The sequence below is a fragment of the Schistosoma mansoni genome, chromosome 6, assembly GCF_000237925.1.
Source record: "Schistosoma mansoni strain Puerto Rico chromosome 6, complete genome".
Lineage (NCBI taxonomy): Eukaryota > Metazoa > Platyhelminthes > Trematoda > Strigeidida > Schistosomatidae > Schistosoma > Schistosoma mansoni.
Genome location: NC_031500.1, coordinates 3943106 through 3968505, shown reverse-complemented (window position 1 = coordinate 3968505; position 25400 = coordinate 3943106). Strand labels below are relative to the sequence as shown.

At 38.1% G+C, this 25400-nt stretch overlaps 2 protein-coding genes across 3 annotated transcripts; both read left to right on the top strand.

Annotated features, from left to right (window-relative positions):
* Positions 1-230: 230 nt before the first annotated feature.
* Positions 231-3320, top strand: Smp_091740.1 (hypothetical protein; the record flags this gene model as incomplete). Of its 2 annotated transcripts, none has more annotated exons than XM_018797995.1 (2): positions 231-581; positions 2851-3320. In XM_018797995.1, 2 exons carry the CDS (start codon positions 342-344, stop codon positions 3190-3192), a joined length of 582 nt encoding a protein of 193 aa, XP_018652980.1. The 2 variants fall into 2 exon arrangements, with proteins under 2 accessions (XP_018652980.1, XP_018652981.1); XM_018797994.1 differs by having other exon boundaries at positions 342-581; positions 2899-3192.
* An 8190-nt stretch (positions 3321-11510) lies between these two features.
* On the top strand, positions 11511-20876 carry Smp_091750 (hypothetical protein). The gene is made up of 3 exons (XM_018797993.1): positions 11511-11554; positions 16644-17109; positions 20217-20876. Exons 2-3 carry the CDS (start codon positions 16668-16670, stop codon positions 20381-20383), a joined length of 609 nt encoding a protein of 202 aa, XP_018652979.1. The 5' UTR covers positions 11511-11554; positions 16644-16667; the 3' UTR covers positions 20384-20876.
* Positions 20877-25400: the final 4524 nt, after the last annotated feature.

Below are 25400 nucleotides of genomic sequence, written 5' to 3'. Positions count from 1 at the left end.
CTATACTACATTAAGTATTCGCCCGCGCAATGTGCATATGCAGGGTTTATGCTCTGTAGCGGGTACATTATCGTAGAATGTTTTATTCAACAACTGGTTTATTGTTTGTAAAGTGTTGGCCTAGGGACTTTTTCAAAAGAGTTATCCATTTTTGTGATTTATACCAAGATTCTTGGTTTCGAAATTAACAATTTCCTTCGCTTATTTGCATCCACTCTATTTGTTTCTATAGGCTAGATGATCGAATCTTCATATTCTGTAAAGGCTAAAATTTACGAGTTGCGAACTTTTTATGATATACTTCTTAGATAAACTTTATCTCAATCATAAACACTTTGAAAATGGCTGCATGCGTGGCAGTAATTTCCGATACTAACCAATTGCTTTACTTGAGAACTGCTGAGTGTCCTGACCCTTTGTTCTACCACTTCAAAGCACATTCTGCTTTGGATGTTATCGAAGATAAATTATCCAAACGTACTTCTGGTGGTAATCATGATCAACTAGAACAGTATCTAGGACTCCTATATCCAATGGAGGACCACAGAATTTATGGTTATGTGACTAATACAAAGATCAAGGTACGTGCAATATGCACAAGAGAGTAGTCACAGATTTCAGTATCATTGTATGTTTGTTTACTTTTCAAAAGTAGTTTTCATAAATACTAAATTAGTGTAATTGCTTTCTACCATCGTTATATCTATTCAGATCTAACGCAATAATATTGTTGGGTTCATCACAAACAAAAACGTCTATATAGACATTTGTTAGAATGTCAACTAGACTTTTATGCCGAGTATATAAAAAATAACTAATACCTATAAAGCTTTCAGAAGCTTAAATTAAATAGTCTCAGGATTCCACCCGACTTTCTGTTTTGACTTTTTTTATATCTAGAAAAACCTATTAAATTCTTAAGTAAAATGTTAGGATAATTTACTTACCAAACATCAATATGCTCGTGGACTCCATATGACTTCAAGAAACAAGATTCAACTAAAATGTTTATTAGTCGAATACGTGATTTCATCTTTGGGCTAATCATTAGTCATTAATCTAGAACACTTGAAAAAATGTTTCGAGGTATTTTTTACTCTTAATACATCTATTACGTAAATTTAGTATCAACCGTTCAAAGACTTGAACGCTCAATTACTATTTACATTTAAAATGATTAGTCCCTTTGATAGATTTCGATAATGCAATGAGAAGACGAAGTGTATAGAAATAATTCTTATAAACTTCGTCTTCTCATTGCATTATCGAAAGATACTATTGAAATGGTTACATAAAGTGTAACTAGTAACTGCATTAAACTTGTCACTTTCCCTAATTTGGAAATTGCTACGTACTGCAAATCAGTCACAGCTCAAATACAACTAGTTTATTAGCTCTGCTTACTTTATACATATATCTTGAACAAAGCTAAGACAAATGGATGCATATTTGCACATCTTTTAGTGAAATCGTACCCACGAAGTTGTACCGTTATATTCTACAATAATATTTGCTTTTATATAGCGGCAAAAGTGAGAAATACTTTGTGTTTCGACTCAAATTTCTTCCATGTAACATAAAGGATAAACTGTCAGTTTTCAAAGCAAATTTTGCAGCAATTTACATTCATAATGGTAAGAATGCATATAGATCGGCATAGAAATATAATCTGATCCCCCTGCTTGTGAATCGATGAAATATTTCCGTACATAAGCTAGACTTGGATTTTCGTTTTCATCAATCTATGAAACTAAATTACTTCTACATAAGATTATTATTTACTTGAACATAAATATTAGTACAAAGGGGCACCGAATACATATGCGCCACACAAGTCACTTGGTTTGTATGTGGGCTGTGATAATATTCGGGTGCCCAAACCAAAGTAGTTGGTTTTTTAAAGGGGACACATCCAAAGCACTCGACCTAAAGGTCTGGTCAGGAGATGCAGTCTCATGGTAGCTCGTGACTGACGATTGGTTCATACGCCATTTGTCCCTTCAGGATCGTGGAGCCCATGTGCACCATTGGTTTGGAATGAGGGTTTTCCAACTCCCTTAGGTGGACCCTCTGTATCCACCAAACCGGTTAAAGTGCCAGACATTCACTTTTCTTCTTTTCAATATCGTAAACAACACTTCTATCACGAGAAGACTGATTCTGACTTCGATAGCAGTGGCTGTATACATGTGGACATGTGAGAGCATTTCGAGAGAGGGCTAACTCTCCCCACTCTTGGCCGTACCAGTGCATTTGGGGGCTTTACATAAGAGAAAAGTAGAGTTTATTGATAATGTAGTTGTAACGTACTTTTGTCTTATTAGCTGTATATCAAAGTAAAATATTTAGATGCTTGTCTTTTGAAAATAAATGTAATGAATGTCACTAGCCAGCTACATTGTGGAAAATAATTTTTAGCTCAAAAATAAGATCTCAAAGGAGTTTCACTCACTAAGCAAGATGGTGGGATTTTGAAGCTCTAGTTGTATTTCTAGACGATATCAAAACACTTCGTGTATACAACTTAGAGAATTTCACACCTCGAAAATCATGTTCATATTGGAACTGTAGATTAAACTGAATTTATTCTGCTTGGATTAACGTCCTACGTTGTCTTTCTAGAAGAAAGTGTTAGATGGTCTGAGACGTAAAGTTGAAATTCCCAGATCAGATTCTCACTTGAGTATGTTCCACTTTTAAAATAGTAATACTACTGGCTTTATTCAGTAATTTATGTATAAATAGATCCTTTATTACAAATGAAGTTGTTACTGTATTTAAGAATGCATGATCATCCCTTATTATAGAATCGAATTTTTGTCTCAATCGCAATTCTTTTTTTTTCTATAGTTTATCATGATTTTTGAGTCACATGTTTTATCTTCTCAATCAACCCAGTCCAGTGTATCAGTTCATCAGACGCATCTTCGAGATGTTGATGTTCGAGCAATGTTTCAACGTCTGCATACCGCTTATGTTGCTTTAGTGTGTTCACCGTTTTATAAGTCAGGAACACCTATTCAACCAGATAAATTATCAGCTTCACATCGATTTGATCAATGTATTTCTTCACTTCTAGCTACAAATGCTAGTTCTGGTTATTGTTCTACATTTACTAATCTAATTGATGAAAGAAAAACACCTACTGGTGATAGTATAACAACAACAAATATAATGTCTCCTAAAGCCTAATACTCATTTGTATAATTTTTCACTTTACTTAATATAACTTAAATTTTGCAATCATATTTTTTTGTAAATGTTTGTTTGTATACATATTGTGTTGTGTTGTATAATAAGAATTAGGGTTTTTCTGTTGATAACCACTTACACTAATATAACTTATGTGTAATCATAGCATCCTCACAAGTATTATGTACCCTGATGTGATGAAAAGATTCGGTTTTGTAGTCCATTGTCAGCAAAGGTCAGGCTGTAATAATCTATATTGTGAGCAAAGGGTTAGGTGTCGTAGCTTGGTTGATTATGTTTTGCGATTTGATATAATAAAAACTAGGTTTGGTTCACCGTCAAATTTACCAATACGTAACTGGCAAATCAGTAAAAGGTCGAAACATGCACTTAGTATGCTATTTTGTGATGCGTACGACCTTAAAGTGTCAACATCTAAGCCAGAGAAATCTTCACCAAAGATTTACTGAGGAGATCACAACATATTTTAATGGTTCATTAAAGTTCTGTGTGTAATTTGTTATTAAATAGTCTAATTATACTGTCATAATGTTTTAATACGAATACTGTAGGGCTATGAAGTTAGTGTCTGTCAATGATCATTAAGATGTCATTTACTCTTGAGATACAGCATTTTACCGATAAGAGGGTGTTGATGAGTTTGTAAAGTGTAAATAAGAATGGCGATTATTGTTAGTACTTTCCCTTGGTTTATATAGTTTCTAATTCACATTAAGTTCTGCCCATAGAATTGCTTTTATTTCTTTAACGTAGTTTTTCCTATAATATATATACACTGTTAGTGGATGCCAGACTTGACAAACATTAGTACCAAAACCATCTCTCTCAAATTCCCAACCTTGAAAACCTAGAAGCCAACACATGAACTCAAAACTTCTTCTCTTAACCAGTTACTTATTTCAGAGATTCTAATTATCAATTTATTTGCTTAATTTGAATGTTATTCTGCCTTTTCTTAAACACACATTCAGATATAAAAGTAATACTGTCGAAGATAATTATATGATTTTCATTTATATGGGCTACAAGAAGGTTGATACTTTCCAATTGTTCTTCGAGAAGTAGTTTAAAATGTTAAGTATCGTCAGATTTTCTTAGGGAAATCAGTACGCAGAGTGAATTAGAGTTTTGTAAATTAAAATTATCGAATTTAACGTAGATCTTCATTCCTTGTTAAGGTTTATGAGAACTACATGTAGCATCTAGATTTAAACTAACAGGTAACTTTTATTTATTCTTGTCCATTTGAGGACATAAGGAAATTTCCGAGTTAGACTTTTTGCTATAATTTCACTCCAAAACATCAGGTATTGAACCATGTAGAGTAGAAAGTGTTTGAGTATAACATGTTACCGAGGCTCTTCAGTTATAAGATAAAAGTCTTGTTTTGTGGAGATTTCAGTATTTCTCATAGTTGAAATCAAGAGTCAATTGAAGTTAGACCACCATAGCAAACCTGGAAGTACTGGACGGCCGTTTCGTCCAATTATGGGACTCCTCAGCAGTGCGCATCCACGATCCCTCACTCGTGAGATTCGAACCCAGGACCTACCAGTCTCGCGCCAGAGCACTTAACCGATAGACCACTGAACCATATGTATGTAGCGCATATGTATCTGGTGCCCCTTGTACCAATATGTATGTGTTTAAATAAATAAATAGAAGTCTTGTTTATGATTATCTTAATATACATGAGCTGAAAATTTGTAGACTTCAACCTGCAGACAGATCATGTCACCTAAAATATTAATGTACTTCAACGTTTGTTTCTACCTACATTTACAAATAAGGAAAGGTATACGTAACTTTGGGAGATAAAATTTACATTGGTATTTCATTATCAGTGTTCTGCCTTCCATCCATTATTGTCATAAAATAGTTCCCCCATCATAATCTGAGCTTGAATAGCACTCAACTATTTTCATAAACACAGTCAGAACGGAAACAAGAATACATAAAAATAGTAGTGTATTGGTCAGGAATCGAAGATTAGGGCGAGGGCTTATTTCGTCTTCACTGTATCCATCACTATTTGGTATCTTCAATATACTCACTTTCAAATAGAAAACTTAGGAACTAGATTATGTATTACCATAGCATTCTTAGTTTGGGGACTGTTCAGATAGATGCACTCCATAAGGTTGGAGGTGTTATGTAGTTACTACTAACGTCGTATTCTTTCAAAGAATACTTAGTTTTCCTGCACCCCATTCAAAATTTATTCATGAAGCCGACGTGTTTGGAGATGCATATTGAACAGAGGTTAGTTTGAATTGAGTAAATTAATATTCTACGTTGCGTTTCACTTAGTTATGAATATTGTTTGTTTCAAGAATTATAGCAAATGAATATACAAATGCCGAAGTATTTCTTCCAAAGTACTAGAACTGAGTGTATTACTTGTGAATCAGTGCGTGAAATTGGCTCTCAGGACATCAAGAATTCTACTACATTAGTTAGTCATCGTGACTTGATGAGTGCTCAATGTCATACGATTAACGATAATCCTCGTTCTCGTGAAAATTAGATGAGCACTACTAGGCGTATTACGTTTGTAACTCGCATTAAACACACAATCAAGTACAAAGAGATCAGCACTACGTAAAATTACCACCTATAACATGAAATTCTCAGTATTATAGTGTAACGGCAAATAAATCCCCAAAATCAATAGCTCTGTAAGTGTTGGACATTGGATACTGACCACATTAGTTTTAGTGGACTCATTTAGCTGAAGGCGCTCGGTCATGCATCCGTACCAGATCACGGGTTGAAACGCAGTGCTCAACTTCTCCTGCGATCGCCAGCCAGTTTAGATCAGTCACTTCTCCGCATATTGATAAGCTATCTAATATATCTTACAACCTCCTCGCTTCTGACTTTTGGTTTCACTGGGTGGGCGCGGTTCGATTATAGGTATCACTGGTAAAGTGTTGTCAAACTACAATACCTGTGGCATCTTCAACAGCACGTGTTTGTAAGTTTGCCGCCATATGGAAACGTCAGTATGTAATGCCTGCAATATTCTGCAGGTACATTCTTTTGAATTCACATCAACTTCGTAGTGCAATAGTCCGTTAGCAATGAAAAATTAGTTTTAGGTTCTATATTCAAAATGAGTGTGGTTGATCGTCTCCAACTTATGTGGGACTGTTTACGGGAAACCTTGTAAAATTTTTGAAGCCAGCAAGCATTTTTATAGAGACATTTATTGGCTGGCTCCTGATAGCTACTGTTGATACTCTATTGCTTTTCTTCATTCACTGACACTTCATATACAGTCCATCATTACTGACGTATGCACTGGATATCGCCCTTTCAGATAATTTCAAACGGGGAATTCTTGGGTTCTACAACGTTGTTTTTGAGAATAGTGAATCGAAATGGGGTAAATTGTACATTATACTAATAATAATAATTCTTTATAACCCCTTCTCATCAATACTACATTTTAGAGACGAGCTAATCAGCCTTAAGATAGGGTCTTGGATTTTAGTGCAAAACTCATTCATCCACTTGGTTAAATAGCATTTCCTCATTACAATTAATGTCAGTTCATGATGAGAAGCCTAAATCTACTTCTTATGACTAACGTCGAACTGTAAATTTTAATCGTAATTCCTCACACTAATTCACTACCCTCATTTAACTAGCAGGTATGTGGACATTCTTAAGGTCACTTAATGGTCGTCCGTCAATTATAGACTCACTGAAATCAACGTATAAAATAAAGGGGGAAGCGAAGATAATAATAAGCCAATTATAAGCAGTAGTGATGACCGTAGGTAAGTTGTTAGACATCGTTAGCCACAGCTAGTCAAAGAGGGAGATGATAATCTGTGGTATATGTTTGCCAAATCTCCTCTTGAATCTATCGACTGGTGTGACTGTGGTCACTTTGACTGGTAGAGCACCTCAAGTGGTTTCAACTCTTTTTAAGAAAAAGTGGGAGTATACCTGAGTCTTAGCTCATTCGTGTACAATTTTTGTCTAGTTGCCTTGAGAGTGATGGCGCTTTTCTGGTCGATCTTCGTGAAGGATGTTGTTTATTTTTATTTACTCCCTAGTTTGTAAGTTCACTTTGAGTTATCGATCGGTAGAGATATTTAGAGTTAGCTTGTATTTGACAACTAGCTTGGTCTAGAAATGTCTCTTATCGCTTCGAACTTTGGCGTTGCATCTGTTGTTTAATTCTGAGTGAGATCTAGAGTCAGGACTCTTCCTTCTGCCTAGTAGCCAGTGCTGTGTGCCTCGCTCAACTCAGGACCTCCTCCTTCCAGGTGTGTGATTCGCCTGCGTTTAATTTTGTAGGCTGACGTTGTAAATGATATCCCTCACTATCTTCCAGTGGTTATCTGCTATTAGACTGCACCACTCTTGCGACCATGCAACGTGTTGAAGATATTTCTGGTCACGTATTCTGCTATAGTATAGGAAAGTTAGGGGATATTCTCGTCCTTTCGAAGTATCTCATTCATGACCACATTGAAGATGATTGTGCTCTGGTTACTACTCGCCACTGATGCTTGGGCATGAATATCCTCGGCTAGAAGCTGAGCATTTGTTAGTGAATAGTCCAATCTTGAGGGTATTCTGCGTTTACCACATCTCATGACGCCATCACATTTAGTGAGTCCCGAATTTCTAAAGACTGTGGCAACTTGCTTGCGTAATTGCTTTACAGTAGTCGTATCCTGATTTCTGCGATTAAGGGACGGTATGTTAATGTCCTCAGATAGTAGTATCTTGTCCAACTCCAGGTGTTGTAAGTTGTAACATCACCTGGGTTATATCACTCTGGGCGTTTAAACTGGTATGAGGCCGCCGCACTCCTCCAGCCAAATACCTCTTGCTATTCGCTCTGGACCAACAACTGCGTGATCATGTTACCGCGTCAGTTCGGTACTGAGTGGTGATACGGCTTTGATGTGGGCGGTAACGCATACCATCACTCCTACTCCTGTTTTATGTACCCTGTCGTATATAAATTTGTCATGCATTGCAATCCCGCTTCTTCATCAATGACGTCGAGTGATGACTTTGTTTAGGTCAAGACTATGACCATTAGATCCAGCTGAAAACATGTTTCTGATTTCTAGTTTACCTTCAAGTCCTATTCGTTACTATAGAGGCACTTGATGGTTTGTTTCATTACCCGATGCTTCTCTATAGCGGCGTCTGTCTTCTGGTTTTTAAGCAGATTGTTGTTTAAAATGTATCGATCAGCTTCACAATGATTGGTCGCTTTGTTCTATATGGCGTATCCCATTAGCGAGACTGTGGTCTCTGCGTTCTGTACCGTAAGTTGCCGAACGAGATCAATCGGTCGGTTCTGAATGGCTGTTCTTGATCCACGTTTCTCAACCAGTCTACTATTGCAATCTTCACGTACCATTAGCTTTTTTATCCATCCCACTGTCTGTCATCTATGTCTACCTTTCAGTCTCATGATTATTGATCCACATTATTCCCGTGATTAGTCAATTTGATGGCTGCTGGTCACAAAACTCCTACTGTCCAGAGACAATGGCACTCATCTAGATTATAAGACCTCAACACAACCACCGGGATGATCAAAACAATTTCATTTGAATAGCTAGACTACTCCTTATAGGTCACCGCCAAACTGTATCACAGCAATAAGAGGCGAGAGAAAAGACATAATATGATTTACATTGGTTGAAAAGTATTGGGTATTGAGTAAGGAGAGCAGGCCAATCACATTACTCCTAACACTGTCGAAGGTAATGGAAGGGCTGGTCCATAAACACGTGAGGGAATACGTAGGTAAAAACTAAATTATCTATGAAGCCCGACATGGATTCAAAAATGGCAGGCTCTGTGTTTCAGATCTACTAATAGCATGGTCGAGCTGAAAGACCTAATGGGATCACACGATACGGGTTTACGCAATATCCCCTGATTTCGCAAAAGCCTTTGACAAAGTTGTTGAGTCGGCTTCCGGAGAACTCTAACAGAGCCTCCAAAGGCTCATAAAGAGCCACAACCAATCAGCGATTAATTAGAAGTTGTGTGAAGTTATGTTACTAAAATAACGAGAATGAAAAAGTCACATGTGGAGATCCTGATTGGCTGATTAACACACTGCTACTATGTTTAGCAGTATTCTAGAACTTTCGGTAAAACTCAAGGACTCTTAAATTACTATAAAATCCCTATATTTTCTGTACATAAATGAACCCTATAGTAAAGTGCTTCCCTCACACTTTATGCCTTTTCTCTGGTCTTCAAGTCGGTGTATAGTTCTAGCTCGGGGATACGGAACTAGCTTAGGGAAGCGAATAATAGCGTTCACAATCGGCCAGACGTAATAAAAGTACTTCATATAATTTTCGTAGTGAGGGTTACTAAGATGGGTTTCACTGACCCACTTCCATCCTTGGTCCAAAACTACACGGAAAGCAGGATTTTTCGTACCAGGGTAAACAGAGTGCATCTAGTAGGTGTGTCTCAGTATCAGAAATTTCACAAGGGACAATATTAGGTCCGCCTCTGTTCCTGATCTATATCAATTAACTGTTAGGTGAAGTTAGCCTAACTTCAATCGTCATTGCAGATGAGGCTAAGATCTAAGGGTCCATAAAAAGCTAAATGATACACTGAAGATTAAAAAGGACGCTTAACAATAAACAAATGGAATGTAGATAATGGATCGAAAATTCATTTGCTGAAATGTCATCTTCTGAACATGACTGAATCATTTGACGCAAAGCACTTACACCCTCCATGAAAATGCGCTTCTGATTGTCTCTTCAGAGCGTGTCGTCGAGTCCGTAACCATGGATAGAGCTGTTTATGGCTGTATAACAATAGTTCATATCATAATGTAACACGTTATATATTGACGTTCACTTAGAAGCAGGAGCGATCTGAAACAACAACACTACAGTCAATGTGTTTACTCTTTGTTGCCCTACAATATAAAAACAACCTCGCATCACAAAAGTCGCATGGAATGATTTTTATCACCATTACAATATTCATGGATAGTTTGACTCTCAAATGCTTCAATCTACAATTTATAAACAACTGCTAACACCCATGTTCATCACTACCATAATAAGGGAGGTGAGTCATATGTAAATTATTTTACAGTTTGTTTTTGCTTGAAACTATAATTTCGGTCTATTTTTGACTTGATAAATGGTGAATTTCACTTGCCTGAGTTTGCATTGTTACGAATAACCAAATTACGCTGACTAAACATTCACCCAGGTTGTGAGCAACAAATACGTCAGGCAACCAATGGACTGCAATAAAAGCCATGTAACAAGCATAAACATTAAAAACATTGACAAGTGACGGAAAAATGCTGTGATTAGCTGATAAATAACATTACGAATCCGCGACAACATGTAACATGTGAGCGAGAACCAATGACTTTTCGACTCTGCCTGTGTAGGTAGTATTTTAGGTTATTCCTAACAAGAGCGCAGTGACGCAATTAAACAACTGAGGCGATTCATATCATTACATAATATGTGGATTTGTGTTGCCTAAAGTAATGGGACTTCAATACCGAGGAGTCATAATAAGCGAAGAACTCAAAACTACGAGTAACTGCAAGACTGTCGCTGCCAAAGGATTCAGCGTTTTCTGGGTTATTCGTAAGTCATTTCAGTAAGTGAACGAAGAAATCCTTGGGGTATTATACCTGACTTTTATGAAGTCACATCTGAAGTATGAGATTCAAGTAGCGAGTCCTTGTTTCAAGTAAGAGGCGGACATGCTGGAACGAGTTCAGTGGCGAGGGACCAAAATGGTAAAAGTTCCTCTTTGCCCATCTTATGAAGACACCCTGAGATGCTCCAACCTTTTTCCGTTATCTTACCACAGGTTAAACAACGATCTAATGTTGGCTTATCGTATACTGAACGCTCATCTTTCCCTTTCATCTAGAACTGATCATTTGAGAGGACTTTCTTAGAATATTCGAAAACCAAGATAAATTTGTTGACGTTTGGAGTTCTTTTCCACGCACATACTAGAAAATTACTTGAATTCTCTACCTGCATACTCAATGTCAGTATCTTCTGCTGATGCATTCAAAGCGAGATTGAATTCCCACGGTATGACGGATTGCAAGGATTAACATAGATTGACAGATCTGGAAAATGGTTTAACACAAGTTAGCTTACTTATTAAGTTTGTGTATATATGCTCAGTCACCATCTTTTCTTCTTGTAAAGGAATTTTTTATAATGCTTCGTGCTGACGATTTTCTATCGTGCTAAAAATATATATTGAACAAAGTCATATATAGTAATACTGACCTGGCGCGGATTGCAAGTCGCCAAGGCCACTTTCCCGTACGTCTGAGGTGGGTACGTGTTTTCTTCCTCAAAATCATGGTGATATTTCGTTTTAATACACCCAAGGTAATAACACACAACATGACCCTATCTTCTTTTGTTCGCCGCTCTATCTGTTTAACAATATGTGGCAAATTGTCGACATATATATGTCTATGAATATTCATTAAAGGTAATATTGGCTCTTAGGTCTAGTTTTAAATCTAAGCTGCAGCGTCTTTAAATAATCACTAATCCATTTTACTCTTATTGGCCTATTCCAATGTCTTTCTTTCTGCTTAAATTCATGGTTGGATTAAACTATACTGCCGACCTTTGAACGAATCTTAAATGACCTTGAGAAATATTAGTCAATCAGAAGACAGTATACAGTAAAAATGTATTATACAAAATCATAGAATTAAATTGGAAACACTTCTTTTACATGAGTCAAAAACTTCTCAAGGTCAGATATAGGTTCAGAAGTTCTAAAATCATGGTGCATACGGTACAGGAGCACATCCATATGGCTCCATAGTAGTCGACCTCTGAAACCATGATAAGATCTCAAAAATTCTTTTAGCCTTGACCACATAGCTTCAATAATGCTAGTATATTGGTATGGTTTACGATTTAGGGTTAGAGTTAAGGTTTCGGGTTAAGGGTGAGACTATAATTTATGAATGACCTTTGAGTGACGCTAGAGTGACTCTGAGAGTGTCAAATATTAACTAAGACCAAATGAGGGTTATAAACCTGTAAGAAGAATTCAAATTATGATTTACAGTTCATGGTTAAGGCTAGGAATTATACTTAGGGTTTTCATCACGAACTGACATCAGCTATAATGCCAAAACTCTATTTATCCAAATGGATAATTGAATTTCGCGCCAAAATCTTATAATCACTTCTCTTGTAGACGCTGAATTATCGCGTCTTCCCTAAAATGCGCTGTAAACCGATCGTACGTAAGCATCAGGTACCGAACTTTGCGCCATGACCTTGAAAACCCGCGATAGCTTCTGATTGGTTCGGCAGTATATTTTAATCCTACCAAATTCAAGTAGAAAGTAGACCAGCTTAAGCTAAGGAACTATCAGGTCATTATGGGAAGGTTAAAAATCCATGTACCTACTAACGGAAATCCTGTGTGAATGCGATCTTAGCCTGCCTGATAACCAAGTAAAAACGAGACATAAATACACACTATTTTGGATAAATTTTGGTGTTTTCCTCAAAGTCTAATAATCTTCCCCAAACTTTGGGGCTTTTGTGCCATTTCCTGGAATTTTTTCATAATGTTTTCTCGGCTATACAATAATATGTGGACGAATCAATCAGATTTGGAATAACAGGTCTTGGATTTCGGCACGAAATCCGTCAATCCATTTGGCTAAATAGCGTTTTGGCACTTTAGCTGGTGTCAGTTCGTGATAAAAACCTAGATCTAATTCCTAACCCCAACCATCGCCTACAAATCATAATTCTAATTCGTCACATTGGTTTATAACCCGCATTTATTCCTAGTTAGTAGATAAACATTCTTAGAGTCACTTTAACGTCGCTCAAAGGTCATCCATAAATTATATTGTCACCGTTTTCCTACTTTACATTTTTTGAGGTGAAGAGTAACGCAGCACCATCCACCAACCTGCTGTAAGCCAGGTCGTCATATAAATGTAATCCTTAACCATTTTGATAAATTCCAAGGTTACCTGCACAGGGTGACCTACCAGAAGGTATCTAGTCAAGTTTGATTGATTTGTGTAAACAGGTACCTGAAGCTTTCCTCGTAGTTTTTCAAATCTCAACGCACTAAACAAAATAAATTACACATATTATTGACTCAGTCTATGTATCTTCACAACATTTAATGAAGTAATTAAGTCTACTGCAGGATTGAGAATGTTTGTATTATGTACATTACTTGTTTCATTCCTTTAAGTGCTCACTGAGCTGATTCCTATCATAACTATAAGGGTCTCCCGACAAAGTGTGATCCTCATTCTACATAAATACTTAAATTTCTGATCAAACTCCTTGGTTCTTTGAAATTCTCCTTTGTAGATACTGGTGAGTTTGGTGGTTGACTTAGGGCTTGGGTAAAATCCTCATAGCAATCATCATTCTTAACATTTCATTCATTAGAGAGGTCTTTTGGTGTGTGCTTAAAAGTAATTATTTGAAACACGCCAGAACACTGTTACATCTGGCCGATTGTGAACGCTATATTCGCTACCCTAAGCTAGTTCCGTACCCCCGAGCAAGAACTATACACCGACTTGAAGACCAGAGAAAAGGCATAAAGTGTGAGGGAAGCACTTTCAGTCAGTCAGCTACAACGTAGGACCAGGCACATATATGCATCGGTCCAAGTTGCCATACCTCGTTAGCACAACAAGATCAACACCGGATTCATAGTAGTTAATTCGGTGTTGGTAGTAGTATATAAATTATAGGTTGTATATAAGGATATAGTACAGGAAGGAAGAGAGATATGAAGCAATTTTAGTCTCAAGGTTTAAGGGAAGATAAAGAGTGTATACACCTACGCCATTGTGATCGATTCTGAGCCATGTCACCTAGAGTCTCCAACCATTGGTTACGATAGTCACGCGGACCCCAACCAGGTAGTCTGCATCTGCCAACATGGCTCAGGCTAGAAGTTAGTGACTTCAAACACTGATGCCACGTTTTGGTTTGGCCGCCCCTCACTCTCTTCCAACCGTCCCCAATACTAGTCATCATAGCGCGTCGTGGTAATCGGTGTTCAGGCATACGTAACACATGGCCCAACCATCTCAGTCGATGAAGATTCATCACCTCATCAACTGATTTACCATCATTCCTTAATACCCTGCGTCTAACCTCACTATTACTTACCCGGTTATCCCAGCAGATGCGAGCAATATTTCTAAGGCATCTGTGGTCAAATACTAGTAACCTACGAGTATCCCGATCGTTGCTGCTACCTTGACGTGGTGGTCGGGCTTGCCTATCGTGATGAAGCAATCGAGCTATGCTGGCTGGAACAATCGTTCCTCGAGGTCCTACCATGCCAGACAGGTCGGTTGAAGAGCGGTGAGACTAAAAGCAGCAAACCCAAGGTCCGAAGGCGAAGTCGTACTGCTGACTGTACAGAGGTGTGACAGCAGTAAGGTGTTTCCTTCAGACAACCAGCATGACAGCGATGCTGCCTTCCCACAAGGAGGGGTGGGGTTAGAAAAGGTCGACCCTAAAAATGCACACCTCGCCTTATCCCACGGATATCCGTCTCCGGCGGTAAGGTTTTTTTGAAGAACGGAGCTAACACAAAAACTACCCACAAAAAGGTCGTGTGTGACCGACCTCAAGCAGTTGTCCGTTGGGCACTGCGGTCACGCTCTAAGGTCATTAAGACCACTTCTAACCCAATTTCCTTTTCAGGTACCTCTAGAAGAATCCTTCCACGGTGTGGGCAACCGGGAAGTGATAACTGCCCTCATACCTCTAACAACACTCAAGACCACTGTGTTCATAATCAATCTCCTTCCAGGAAGCACTTTACTACAGGGTTCATTTATGTACAGAAAATATAGGGATTTTATAGTAATTTAAGAGTCCTTGAGTTTTACCGAAAGTTCTAGAATACTGCTAAACATAGTAGCAGTGTGTTAATCAGCCAATCAGGATCTCCACATGTGACTTTTTCATTCTCGTTATTTTAGTAACATAACTTCACATAACTTCTAATTAGTCGCTGATTGGTTGAAATGCCCCTTGATGACTCCTGAGCTTGTCATGTTGCTTGCGAGAAAATTACAGGGTCATCCCAACAAACACCATATATAGTAACTAATTTTTTAGTAGATACATGAAATAAGACGATTTGTTCTTTAGGACAATAGAATTCTGACCACAGTCAAGATTTATGTTAAAAGTCCTTTCTTATCCCATTAGACCTACCTGGGAATTTAGGATTTAGTTACTTATGCGGTTACTAATGGAGGACAGTATTAATAAATTAACGACAACGATATCAATGTTATGACTATCGTCCTGATGATCTCCGGGTTTCGGTTTTTCATTATCTTCCTGTGAATAATTATCGACCAGCATTCTGTTCAGGGGTGGTTTTACCACTCCCGAACGTTATAATGACTGGCAGAAATCAACTTACTGACCACACTTAGGTCTTAAAGAATTTAGGAAGCACTATATATTCATGCTATAAGAAATTTAAGTATTCATTAATAACGTTTATCATCCTCCTTAAAAAGCTATAATATTAGGAGCTCGAGCACAGTTTAGGTCGTGGTTTCAGGAAATTGGTGATCTTTAATAGTCGTTGCTATTGGGAAAAGAAGCGAATTAGGAGATCAAGGGTTTCTAAAAGAGGGATAGGAAAGGAAACAGGAAACGTTCATTGAGGAAAGAGACCAGCTCCTGCTTCAGGGTGTGAAACCTCAAGCATACTGTGTTCAAAATTTCATGAAATTTCAAATGTATAAAATAGTGTTAGTTGTGGAATTAGAATTATAATTCAATCTGTTAGCTAAGTAATTACTACGAATTTAAGCACTATGAAAAGTTTTAATATTCCAAGTATGAGTTGATGATTTTAGTCTGTAATAATTAAAAATAATAATGTCTAAAATAATGCTTAGCTGAACTTACTTGCTTCTAAACCGTTGGAACTGGGAACCCTCATAAACTCAGCAACAACTATACAACTATATTATAAGTGTAAACTGTTATTGTGCATAACACCACTGTGCAAATTCCATAGTATTGTTTATAAAGTCCTCACGAAAATATTGCATGTCATGTAAGGATGTAATTGTTTGGTGAAAATCTATTCACCATTAAACACCTTTCTATTCATTTTGAAGTTTGCCATTTGTTCAAAACAAAAAGTAAATCTTAGTTATTCATCTTGTGCGTTTCTGTTAGTTGTTTGTTGACGGTTTTCCACTCTATCGATTGATAACCTGAAATACACATGTCTTCTTGTGTCCGAAATATGTACAAACGCTTTCAATTTAATAGATAAATTTTCCTACAAAGTACAAACTATTATATCCTACACCTGTATGGTTGATCATATGCTTATGATAATTATTCTTTTCCAAATTAAAGCGTACCTTCTTATTGAATAACCAAATGAATCCTAATTATCCTAATGGTCACATAGGATATGGATGGGAATTTGGTCAAAATGCTACTACTACTTCACGGTGGGAACAACCACAAATTGGATTCTGCTTCGATTCACCAAATCTTCAAATCCCTGAAGTTTGTCCACCTCCCATTCAAAACACCGGGGTTATTGGCTTCGCTTACGATCAGGGGGTAGCAAATCCAGCTTCAGCGTCCTCAGTATCCCCCAATCGTCCACAATCCAACTCATCTACATGCAGCACCTTTAATGTTACACCGTCAAGACCAAATGTTCCCCCACCCATCAAACCCATGCAACCAGAATCATACGTTGATTATTCGAATGAGTCATTTGCACCATCCGCTCCTCCTGAATCCGTTCCCCTTTCTCATAGTGAATCAGTGAAAGTTATTACAATCACTAGGAAGGATTCAAAAAAATCTGGTATGTTATGTTTCTCCGATCAATACTAATTTCCCTCGAATAACAAAGTGTAGCTTAATACTGCGTATATAAACTTATGCTCGGTAAATAAGACTATTCATAGGGCTTATACATATCGGAAGTTTTGTGAATGCTGTAGTACTTCGAAGTGAAATGATTTAATCAACTAAAGGAATACATTTTTACAACCTAAGACTAACATACATTTAGGAAGAGGACAGTTTCAATCGGATAAAATGCTTATCATACGTCTTATGTAAGGTTGTTACGTGATGCGATATGTTATGCTTATCACAATAGATTGGGAAAAAATTTGTTTAATGAGTTTAAATATATCTGGCATTGTGTGATTGAATAGGAAACAGTGTCGATTTTCATGTGATAAAATCCGAAGAAGCAAATACTTTTAACACTATCATGACAACTCATTCGTTAAATAGTTAAGTGCATTAAACTATCATACTAGTACTTACTTACTTACTTATGCCTGTTACCCCTCGTGGAGGAGCAGAGGCCGCATACCAACATTCTCCATCCAACCCTGTCCTGGGCAATCTCTTGGAGTTCTTTCCAGTTAACATTCATCCTTTTCATATCTGCTTCTATTTCCCGACGTAATGTGTTCTTTGGTCTTCCTCATTTCCTCTTTCCTTCCGGATTCCAAGTTAGGGCTTGCCTCGTGATGCAGTTTGGTGATTTCCTCGACTTATGTCCGATCCACTTCCAACGTCTTTCGTTGTTTTCTCTTTAGCTGGAAGCTGGTTTGTCCTCTCCCAGAGAAGTCTGTTTCTGATGGTATCCGGTCAGTGAATGTTGATTATTTTGCGTAGACAATTGTTTATAAATACTTGTACCTTCTTGACGATGGTTGTAGTAGTTCTCCACATTTCAGCTCCATACAGTAGGACTGTTTTGACGTTCGTATTGAGGATTGTGACTTTGATATTGGTTGAGAGTTGTTTTGAGTTCCATATGTTCTTCAGATGTAGGAATGCGGTCCTTGCTTTGCCAATCCTCGTCTTTACATTTGCATCAGATCTTATTTCTTCATCAATGATTCTTCCCAGGTAGGTGAATGATTCCACCTTTTCCAGAGTTTCGCCATCAAGTGTGATTGAGTCACTGTTCTCTTTGTTGTGTTTGAGAATCTTGCTTTTTCCTTTGTGTATGTTGAGGCCTATTGATGCAGAAGCTGCTGCTACATTTGCTGTCTTCGTCTGTATTTGCTCATGTGTATGTGATAGGAGGAGGGCTAAGTCATCTGTGAAGTCTAAATCGTTTAATTTGTTCTGAGATGTCCATTGTATTCCGTGCTTCGTCATACGAGTAGTCCCGATTTATTCCTAAGGGATTTGATTAAGATGAGCTGAAAGTAGGGAAGTGCTTTCATACGGCTGCATTTTGTTTCGTGGAAGTCTTACTTGCTGCATCAATGTGCCCTGGATGTTTATACAAAATTGACTTGGAAAAAGTGGACACCTATGTTTTAAACTGGACTAATGAACACAAAATATTCACCTAAGGCAGTTAGAAAATAATGATGCATATTCGTACACAGCTATTCCAATCATCGTTCATCATATGATCGCATCTTTTAGTGTTGTTTCACAGCCTTGTGAATTGGACCTTTAGGTCAAACGGTCCCCTTTAAAAGCTTTAATAGTGTCACAGCTGTCACAAATAATGATAATTACCGGTGATGAAAATAGAAATTATAAACTATTCACCTTGCACACTAATGTTCACAAATTATAAGAACATGTTTATATTACTAGAAATAGATTTTGTTTTACGTTAATTTCTGACACTTTCACCTCCATATAGTTCATGCTTTTTACCTCAATTAGAAAGAATATTCATGCTTTTTTACTTCAACTCGTGCAGGAGCTCGTCTTGAGTATTTAAATGGTTCATTTCGGAGTAGTGACATGCAATATAATGATTCGTTGTTATCATGTGCCTTTTCTTTGATCGCCACTTTTTTTTTCTCTGCGTATATAGATTGTCTTAATCTTGACTGATACATATTTATGTCAGTTTCTATGTTGTTTATATCTATCTCAACTTCACTTTCATACTTTTATATTTTTACTCATAAACCATATTCATAGATGATGAAGTACTTGGTATTACCGTACTGTTCGTATGGCCAAAGTGAACATGTATTGTCTATAAAGTTGTAATGTTACTGATTCGTTATCAAAATAATTATCAGTATATTTGATTTGAAAGAAATTCCATACTAAATTTCTAAATTTACTGCAATTGATCAGTCTCTTACGGGCATATGTGCATTCTATGCTGATTGCCTCGATATTGCCTTAAGTCACAAGCATTATAAGCAGAGATGGATGGTAGTTAACATTGAAATCCAGGGCTCATGTTTCGTCCCGTTTTGGACTTATAAGGAGGCTTCATCTCAAGGCAAGGGCTAACTTGGAATCCTGAAGGGAAACGGAAAAGAGGAAGGCCGAAGAACACACTGCTCTGAGAATTGGAAGCAGACATGAAAAGGATGAATAGCAATTAGAAAGAACTGGAAAGGATTGCCCAGGACAAGGTTTGATGTAGAATGCTTGTGGGTGCGCCATGCTGCGCGACGAAGGATAACAGACGTAAATAAGGAGGTAGCCACCATTGGCCATATAATCAATGGAAAGATTCAAACAAACAACACTAAGTGAATTTGAACTTCACCTCATTGCACAAGCTAGTGGCTATCTGAACTCGATGGCTAAGTGGATAACGTGATAGCGTTTGAAACGAACGGTACTGGGTTTGAGTCCTGGAGTGAACATCAACTCTAGAATGCAGGTATATCCGACTGACGAGTCTCAAATAGGACAAAACGTGTGTCTTGGATTCCACTACTAGCCACCATCCATCTCTGCTTTTAATGCAAATCTGTTTAGGAATCTGTAAACAGTAGTGATAGTTTGTTTCTATTCTTCATGTTGTAATAATTCGCCGTAGGCATTCTGATCATATACATAGATAGCTTATTCTTTGTCTATTTCATAAAAGAATTTTAGAAAAATGTACAGCATAAGAACTCTCGATTGTTATCTTCATCGCCTATTTTTCCTCACTACTCTTCTTATTTCTAGGCACAACATCTACAACTACTAATACTAATACTAATACTAATCAGCACAATCAACGACGTGACAGTTATCAAGATTCACTAAAAGATATGGCTGCTCTTATGACTGATGTAGAATTAACAGATGATATGATCAATGGTATGCGTAAACGTTTCGATTTAAAGAACTGATGACACTAAACTCTTCTTCAATCAATAGTTCGGTTCATATTCCTATCAAATGACTTGAAAAACAAAATTCTCCTATTGAAAGTGTAGATTACTTTCTGTTTATAATAACAATCATCATTGATTTTGCTTTTTTGTTTTACAATGCTGTCACATCAATTAATGTCCATGATAATCCATGATAAAGTTGCTTTTCCCCCTCCCCATCAATTAACTTTGTTTATTTATTTATTTTGTTATTGTTTACTTTGATTATTGATTGTTTATCCTTAGTTTGCCAATAGAGAAATCAAGTATTATGTATTTAATAACATTTTTTTGCTTGTGAAACAAATAGACTGGCGTTTCAACTTGATTCCCAACTTTCTCCTACCTGGTCTGTTTCTGTGTTTTGGATATTTTTGAGAAGGAAGGGGAGGCCTATATATACTGTTGATGTGTTTCAGACTCAAGTTTGTTTGTTCCAGAAAGTGTATAAATATGATTGTTATTATTTATCTTTTTTTTGAGCATAGTTTGCATTAGAGTACAGTGCATAAACTTTCGACCATTAGCAAATCACTCGCCCCTAAATGCCCTGGTTCGGCCGAGAGTGAGGTGAATCCGCTCTCCCTAGCGAAATACTCTCACATGGCCACGCGTAAATAGCCTCTGCCACACAAGTCCTACTCACTGCCTTCTCGTAGCGGGGGTGTTGTTTACGAAATCGAGAGGACGAAAAGCGAATGTTCGGCACCTTAACTGGGTTGGTGGACACGGCGCGTTCACCCAGGGGAGTTGGAAAACCATGATTCCAAACTAATGGTATACATGGGCTCCAGTATCCTGAGGGAACAAATAGCGTATGAACCTATTGTTGGTCACCGGCTACCATGGGACTGCATCTCCTGACGTTGCTCCACTACCTTGTGGATCAGATCTTTAGGTCAAATGCTCCGAATGTGACCCATAAGAAAACCACCTGCTTCGGTCTGGGCACCCGGGCATTATCACAGCCCTCACACAAATCAAATGAGATTTGTGTGGTGCATATATATCTGGTGCCCGTTTGTACCAATATTTATGTGTTTAAATAAATAAATAAAAAGCAAAGCACTTGCGTTCATCTGATCTAAGGTTCTAACTAGGGTATATCATCAAATTTGTAAGTAACAATTAGTTTACTCAAATTTGATTGATTAATGGTAAAAGAGAGACACATACACATAGAATTAAACTATTAATCTAGGAAAGAGTCGAAAAATGCAATACTGTAATCGACTGAAAGAGAGTTAAACATAATCCTATGATGTAACGAAGAAATGTTTATGTTATCAACATAGTAAGATTAACTAATGTCACCTTCTAAACACAAATCAAGTTTCTAATGTCTCATATCAATGACTTCAGCATAGTGGAGTTTCGCTGTTTCCTAATTACTTCGATAAATTTATGGGTATCGGCTTGATGTCTTATGTCTAAGAGATGTCTAGAGATTGGGAATTGAAAGCAGATATGAGGAGGATGAGTAGCAACTTGAAAGAACTGGAAGGGATTGAAGAGGACAGAGTTGGATGAAGGCTTATGCTCCTTCATGAAGGGTAACAGACATAAGTAATTAAGTAAGATTATACTGAAAAATTCTTGTTACAAACCATCATTAATGAAGTTTAGTTTGAATGGATTTAAGAAACAAGAGGAAACAACATATGTGATATAATAGTTAAGATTAATTATTATTTTATATGTTAAATATGAAGTATTTTAAAGGCTATCAATGATAATAAGGAGACAATGAGTAAAAACAAACTGTTAATAAATGAATGATAATCAAGACATCTAATTGTATTCATCTCGCTTTATTTCAACTCTATTTCATTCTTACAGTTGAAATCATAAGTCGATCTAAGCTAGACCACCAGTGAAAACCTGGAAACACTGGATGACCGTTTCATTTTAGTACAGGGCTCCTCACCAGTGCCCATCCATGATTTTGCACGCGAGAATCGAACTCAGAACACTCACTTTAGCTAGGACGCTTAACCCCTGGACTACTTTGCCGGAATCTAAAAGTGTTAATGTCTAACTTCAAACAATCCACTATATTGCACGATCATCTTCCATTGTTTTCGGTGGGTAACTGCCTCACATTCAACACGGTTCAACTCCACTGGTCACAGCTCATATAGATTGATTTATGATTTTAATGATTTTGATTCTCTCAATTTACAGTAAAATGGACGAATAAACTTTCCGAAATAAAATGGGAAGTTTTTATCTGAACAGGTTCAACTGTGTAATAAGTTACTCATTATTACCAGACAATTGTGATATATATATATATATCATGAATTTATGAACATCTTGTGAACTTTTGTAATATCACTAAAAATGTTGAAAAATTCAGGTGTTACGTCTGGCCGATTGTGAACGCTATATTCGCTTCCCTAAGCTAGTTCCGTACCCCCGAGCTAGAACTATACACCGACTTGAAGACCAGAGAAAAGTCACAAAGTGTGAGGGAAGCACTTTACTATAGGGTTCATTTATGTACAGAAAATATAGGGATTTTATAGTAATTTAAGAGTCCTTGAGTTTTACCGAAAGTTCTAGAATACTGCTAAACATAGTAGCAGTGTGTTAATCAGCCAATCAGGATCTCCACATGTGACTTTTTCATTCTCGTTATTTTAGTAACATAACTTCACATAACTTCTAATTAGTCGCTGATTGGTTGAAATGCTCCTTGATGACTCCTGAGCTTGTCATGTCGCTTGCGAGAAAAATCCAGGGTCATCCCAACATCAGGAGATTAATTATGAATACAGTGATCTTGAGTGCTGTTAGAGGCATGAGGGCGGCTATCACTTCCCGGTTACCCACACTGTGGAAGAGTTCTTCTAGAGGTACTTGAGAAGGAAATTGGATTAGTGTTGGTCTTAACGACCTGGGAGCGTGACCGCAGTGCCCAACGGACAACTGCTTGAGGTCGGTCGCGCAAGGCCTTTTTTGGGGGGATTTTTGACGTGTTAGCTCCGTACTTTTTGGGACTTTACCGCCGGAGACAGAAATCCGTGGCATAAGGCGATGTGTGCATTTTTAGGGTCGACCTTTTCTCACCTCACCCCTCCTTGTGGGGAGGCAGCATCGGTGTCATGCTGGTTGTCCGAAGGAAACACCTTACTGCTGTCACACCTCTGTACAGTCAGCAGTACGACCTTGCTCTCGGACCTTAGGTCTACTGCTTTTAGTCTTACCGTTCTTCAACCGACCTGTCTGGCATGGTAAAATTTCGAGGAACGATTATTTCAACCAGTATAGCTCAATTGGTTCGTCACGACAGGCAAGCCCGACCACCACGTCAAGGTAGCAGCAAAGGTTGGTTGTTGAAAAATTGCTATAATACTAATGAATATAGAATTAATTTGTTGTGTTATCAACAAAGTTAGAATAATTTGTATAGGTACCATTTGTACAGATTGATTTTTTAAATAATCATAAGAATAAATTACTATTGCTGCTACCTTGACGTGGTGGTCGGGCTTGCCTATCGTGATGAAGCAATCGAGCTATGCTGGCTGGAACAATCGTTCCTCGAGGTCCTACCATGCCAGACAAGTCGGTTGAAGAGCGGTGAGACTAAAAGCAGCAAACCCAAGGTCCGAAGGCGAAGTCGTACTGCTGACTGTACAGAGGTGTGACAGCAGTAAGGTGTTTCCTTCAGACAACCAGCATGACAGCGATGCTGCCTTCCCACAAGGAGGGGTGGGGTTAGAAAAGGTCGACCCTAAAAATGCACACCTCGCCTTATCCCACGGATATCCGTCTCCGGCGGTAAGGTCCTTTGAAGAACGGAGCTAACACAAAAACTACCCACAAAAAGGTCGTGTGTGACCGACCTCAAGCAGTTGTCCGTTGGGCACTGCGGTCACGCTCTAAGGTCATTAAGACCACTTCTAACCCAATTTCCTTTTCAGGTACCTCTAGAAGAATCCTTCCACGGTGTGGGCAACCGGGAAGTGATAACTGCCCTCATACCTCTAACAACACTCAAGACCACTGTATTCATAATCAATCTCCTTCTTCACTTCCTACTATTCCTTCTACCTTGACTTTCAACACTAAACTTCCTGTTCCGGCTTCCTCCTCAAGTGTCACCATGGCCAACGATTCTAGTGTGCGAAACGCTGTCCCAGGTCTACTAAAACCTCGCTCCAAACTACACATTGGAGCCTTCAACATACGTACTTTAAGTCAAATCAGTCAACAGGCCTCCTTGGCTAAGACCCTAAAATCTCGTACCACTGATGTATGCTGTGTCTCCGAAACACGCATACAGGATCCTAGTGTGGTCATTCACTTGACCTCACCTCGCCAAAATGGATAGCCAACGAAATACACCCTCCGTGTATCTGGCGACCCGTTGGCTAGTTCTCGTGGACTTGCAGGTGTAGACATAGCACTAAGTACAAGGGCAGAACAGGCACTACTAGAATGGATCCCCGTTAACAGTCGCCTGTGTGCTGTCCGGCTAAATGGCTCCGTAAGAACTCGGAAGGATAGGGACACACGTCGTTGCCTTTTCGTCGTTCCTGCCTACGCTCCCACTGACTGCAGCCATGATGAAGTGAAAGATGACTTTTACAGAAAACTCTCTGAGCTTCTTCAGAAAGCTAAGCGCTCAGACATAGTAGTCGTAGCGGGTGACTTTAATGCCCAGGTAGGAAGCTTAAATCAAACAGAAAGACATTTAGGTGGGTGTTTTAGTATTCCGGCTCAACGAACCGATAATGGTGATCGTCTGTTGCAACTATGCTCAGACAATCGTTTATTTTTAGCAAGCACTAATTTTAAACATAAGGAGAGACATCGTCTAACATGGCGACCACCTGCACCAAACCAACGATGGACTCAAATAGACCATATTGTCATCAGTCATCGTTGGAGAGGCTCAATAGAAGATTGTCGCTCGTATTGGAATACTTGTTTAGACTCTGATCACGCTTTAATACGAGCGCGCATTTGTCTGCGCCTCAATGGA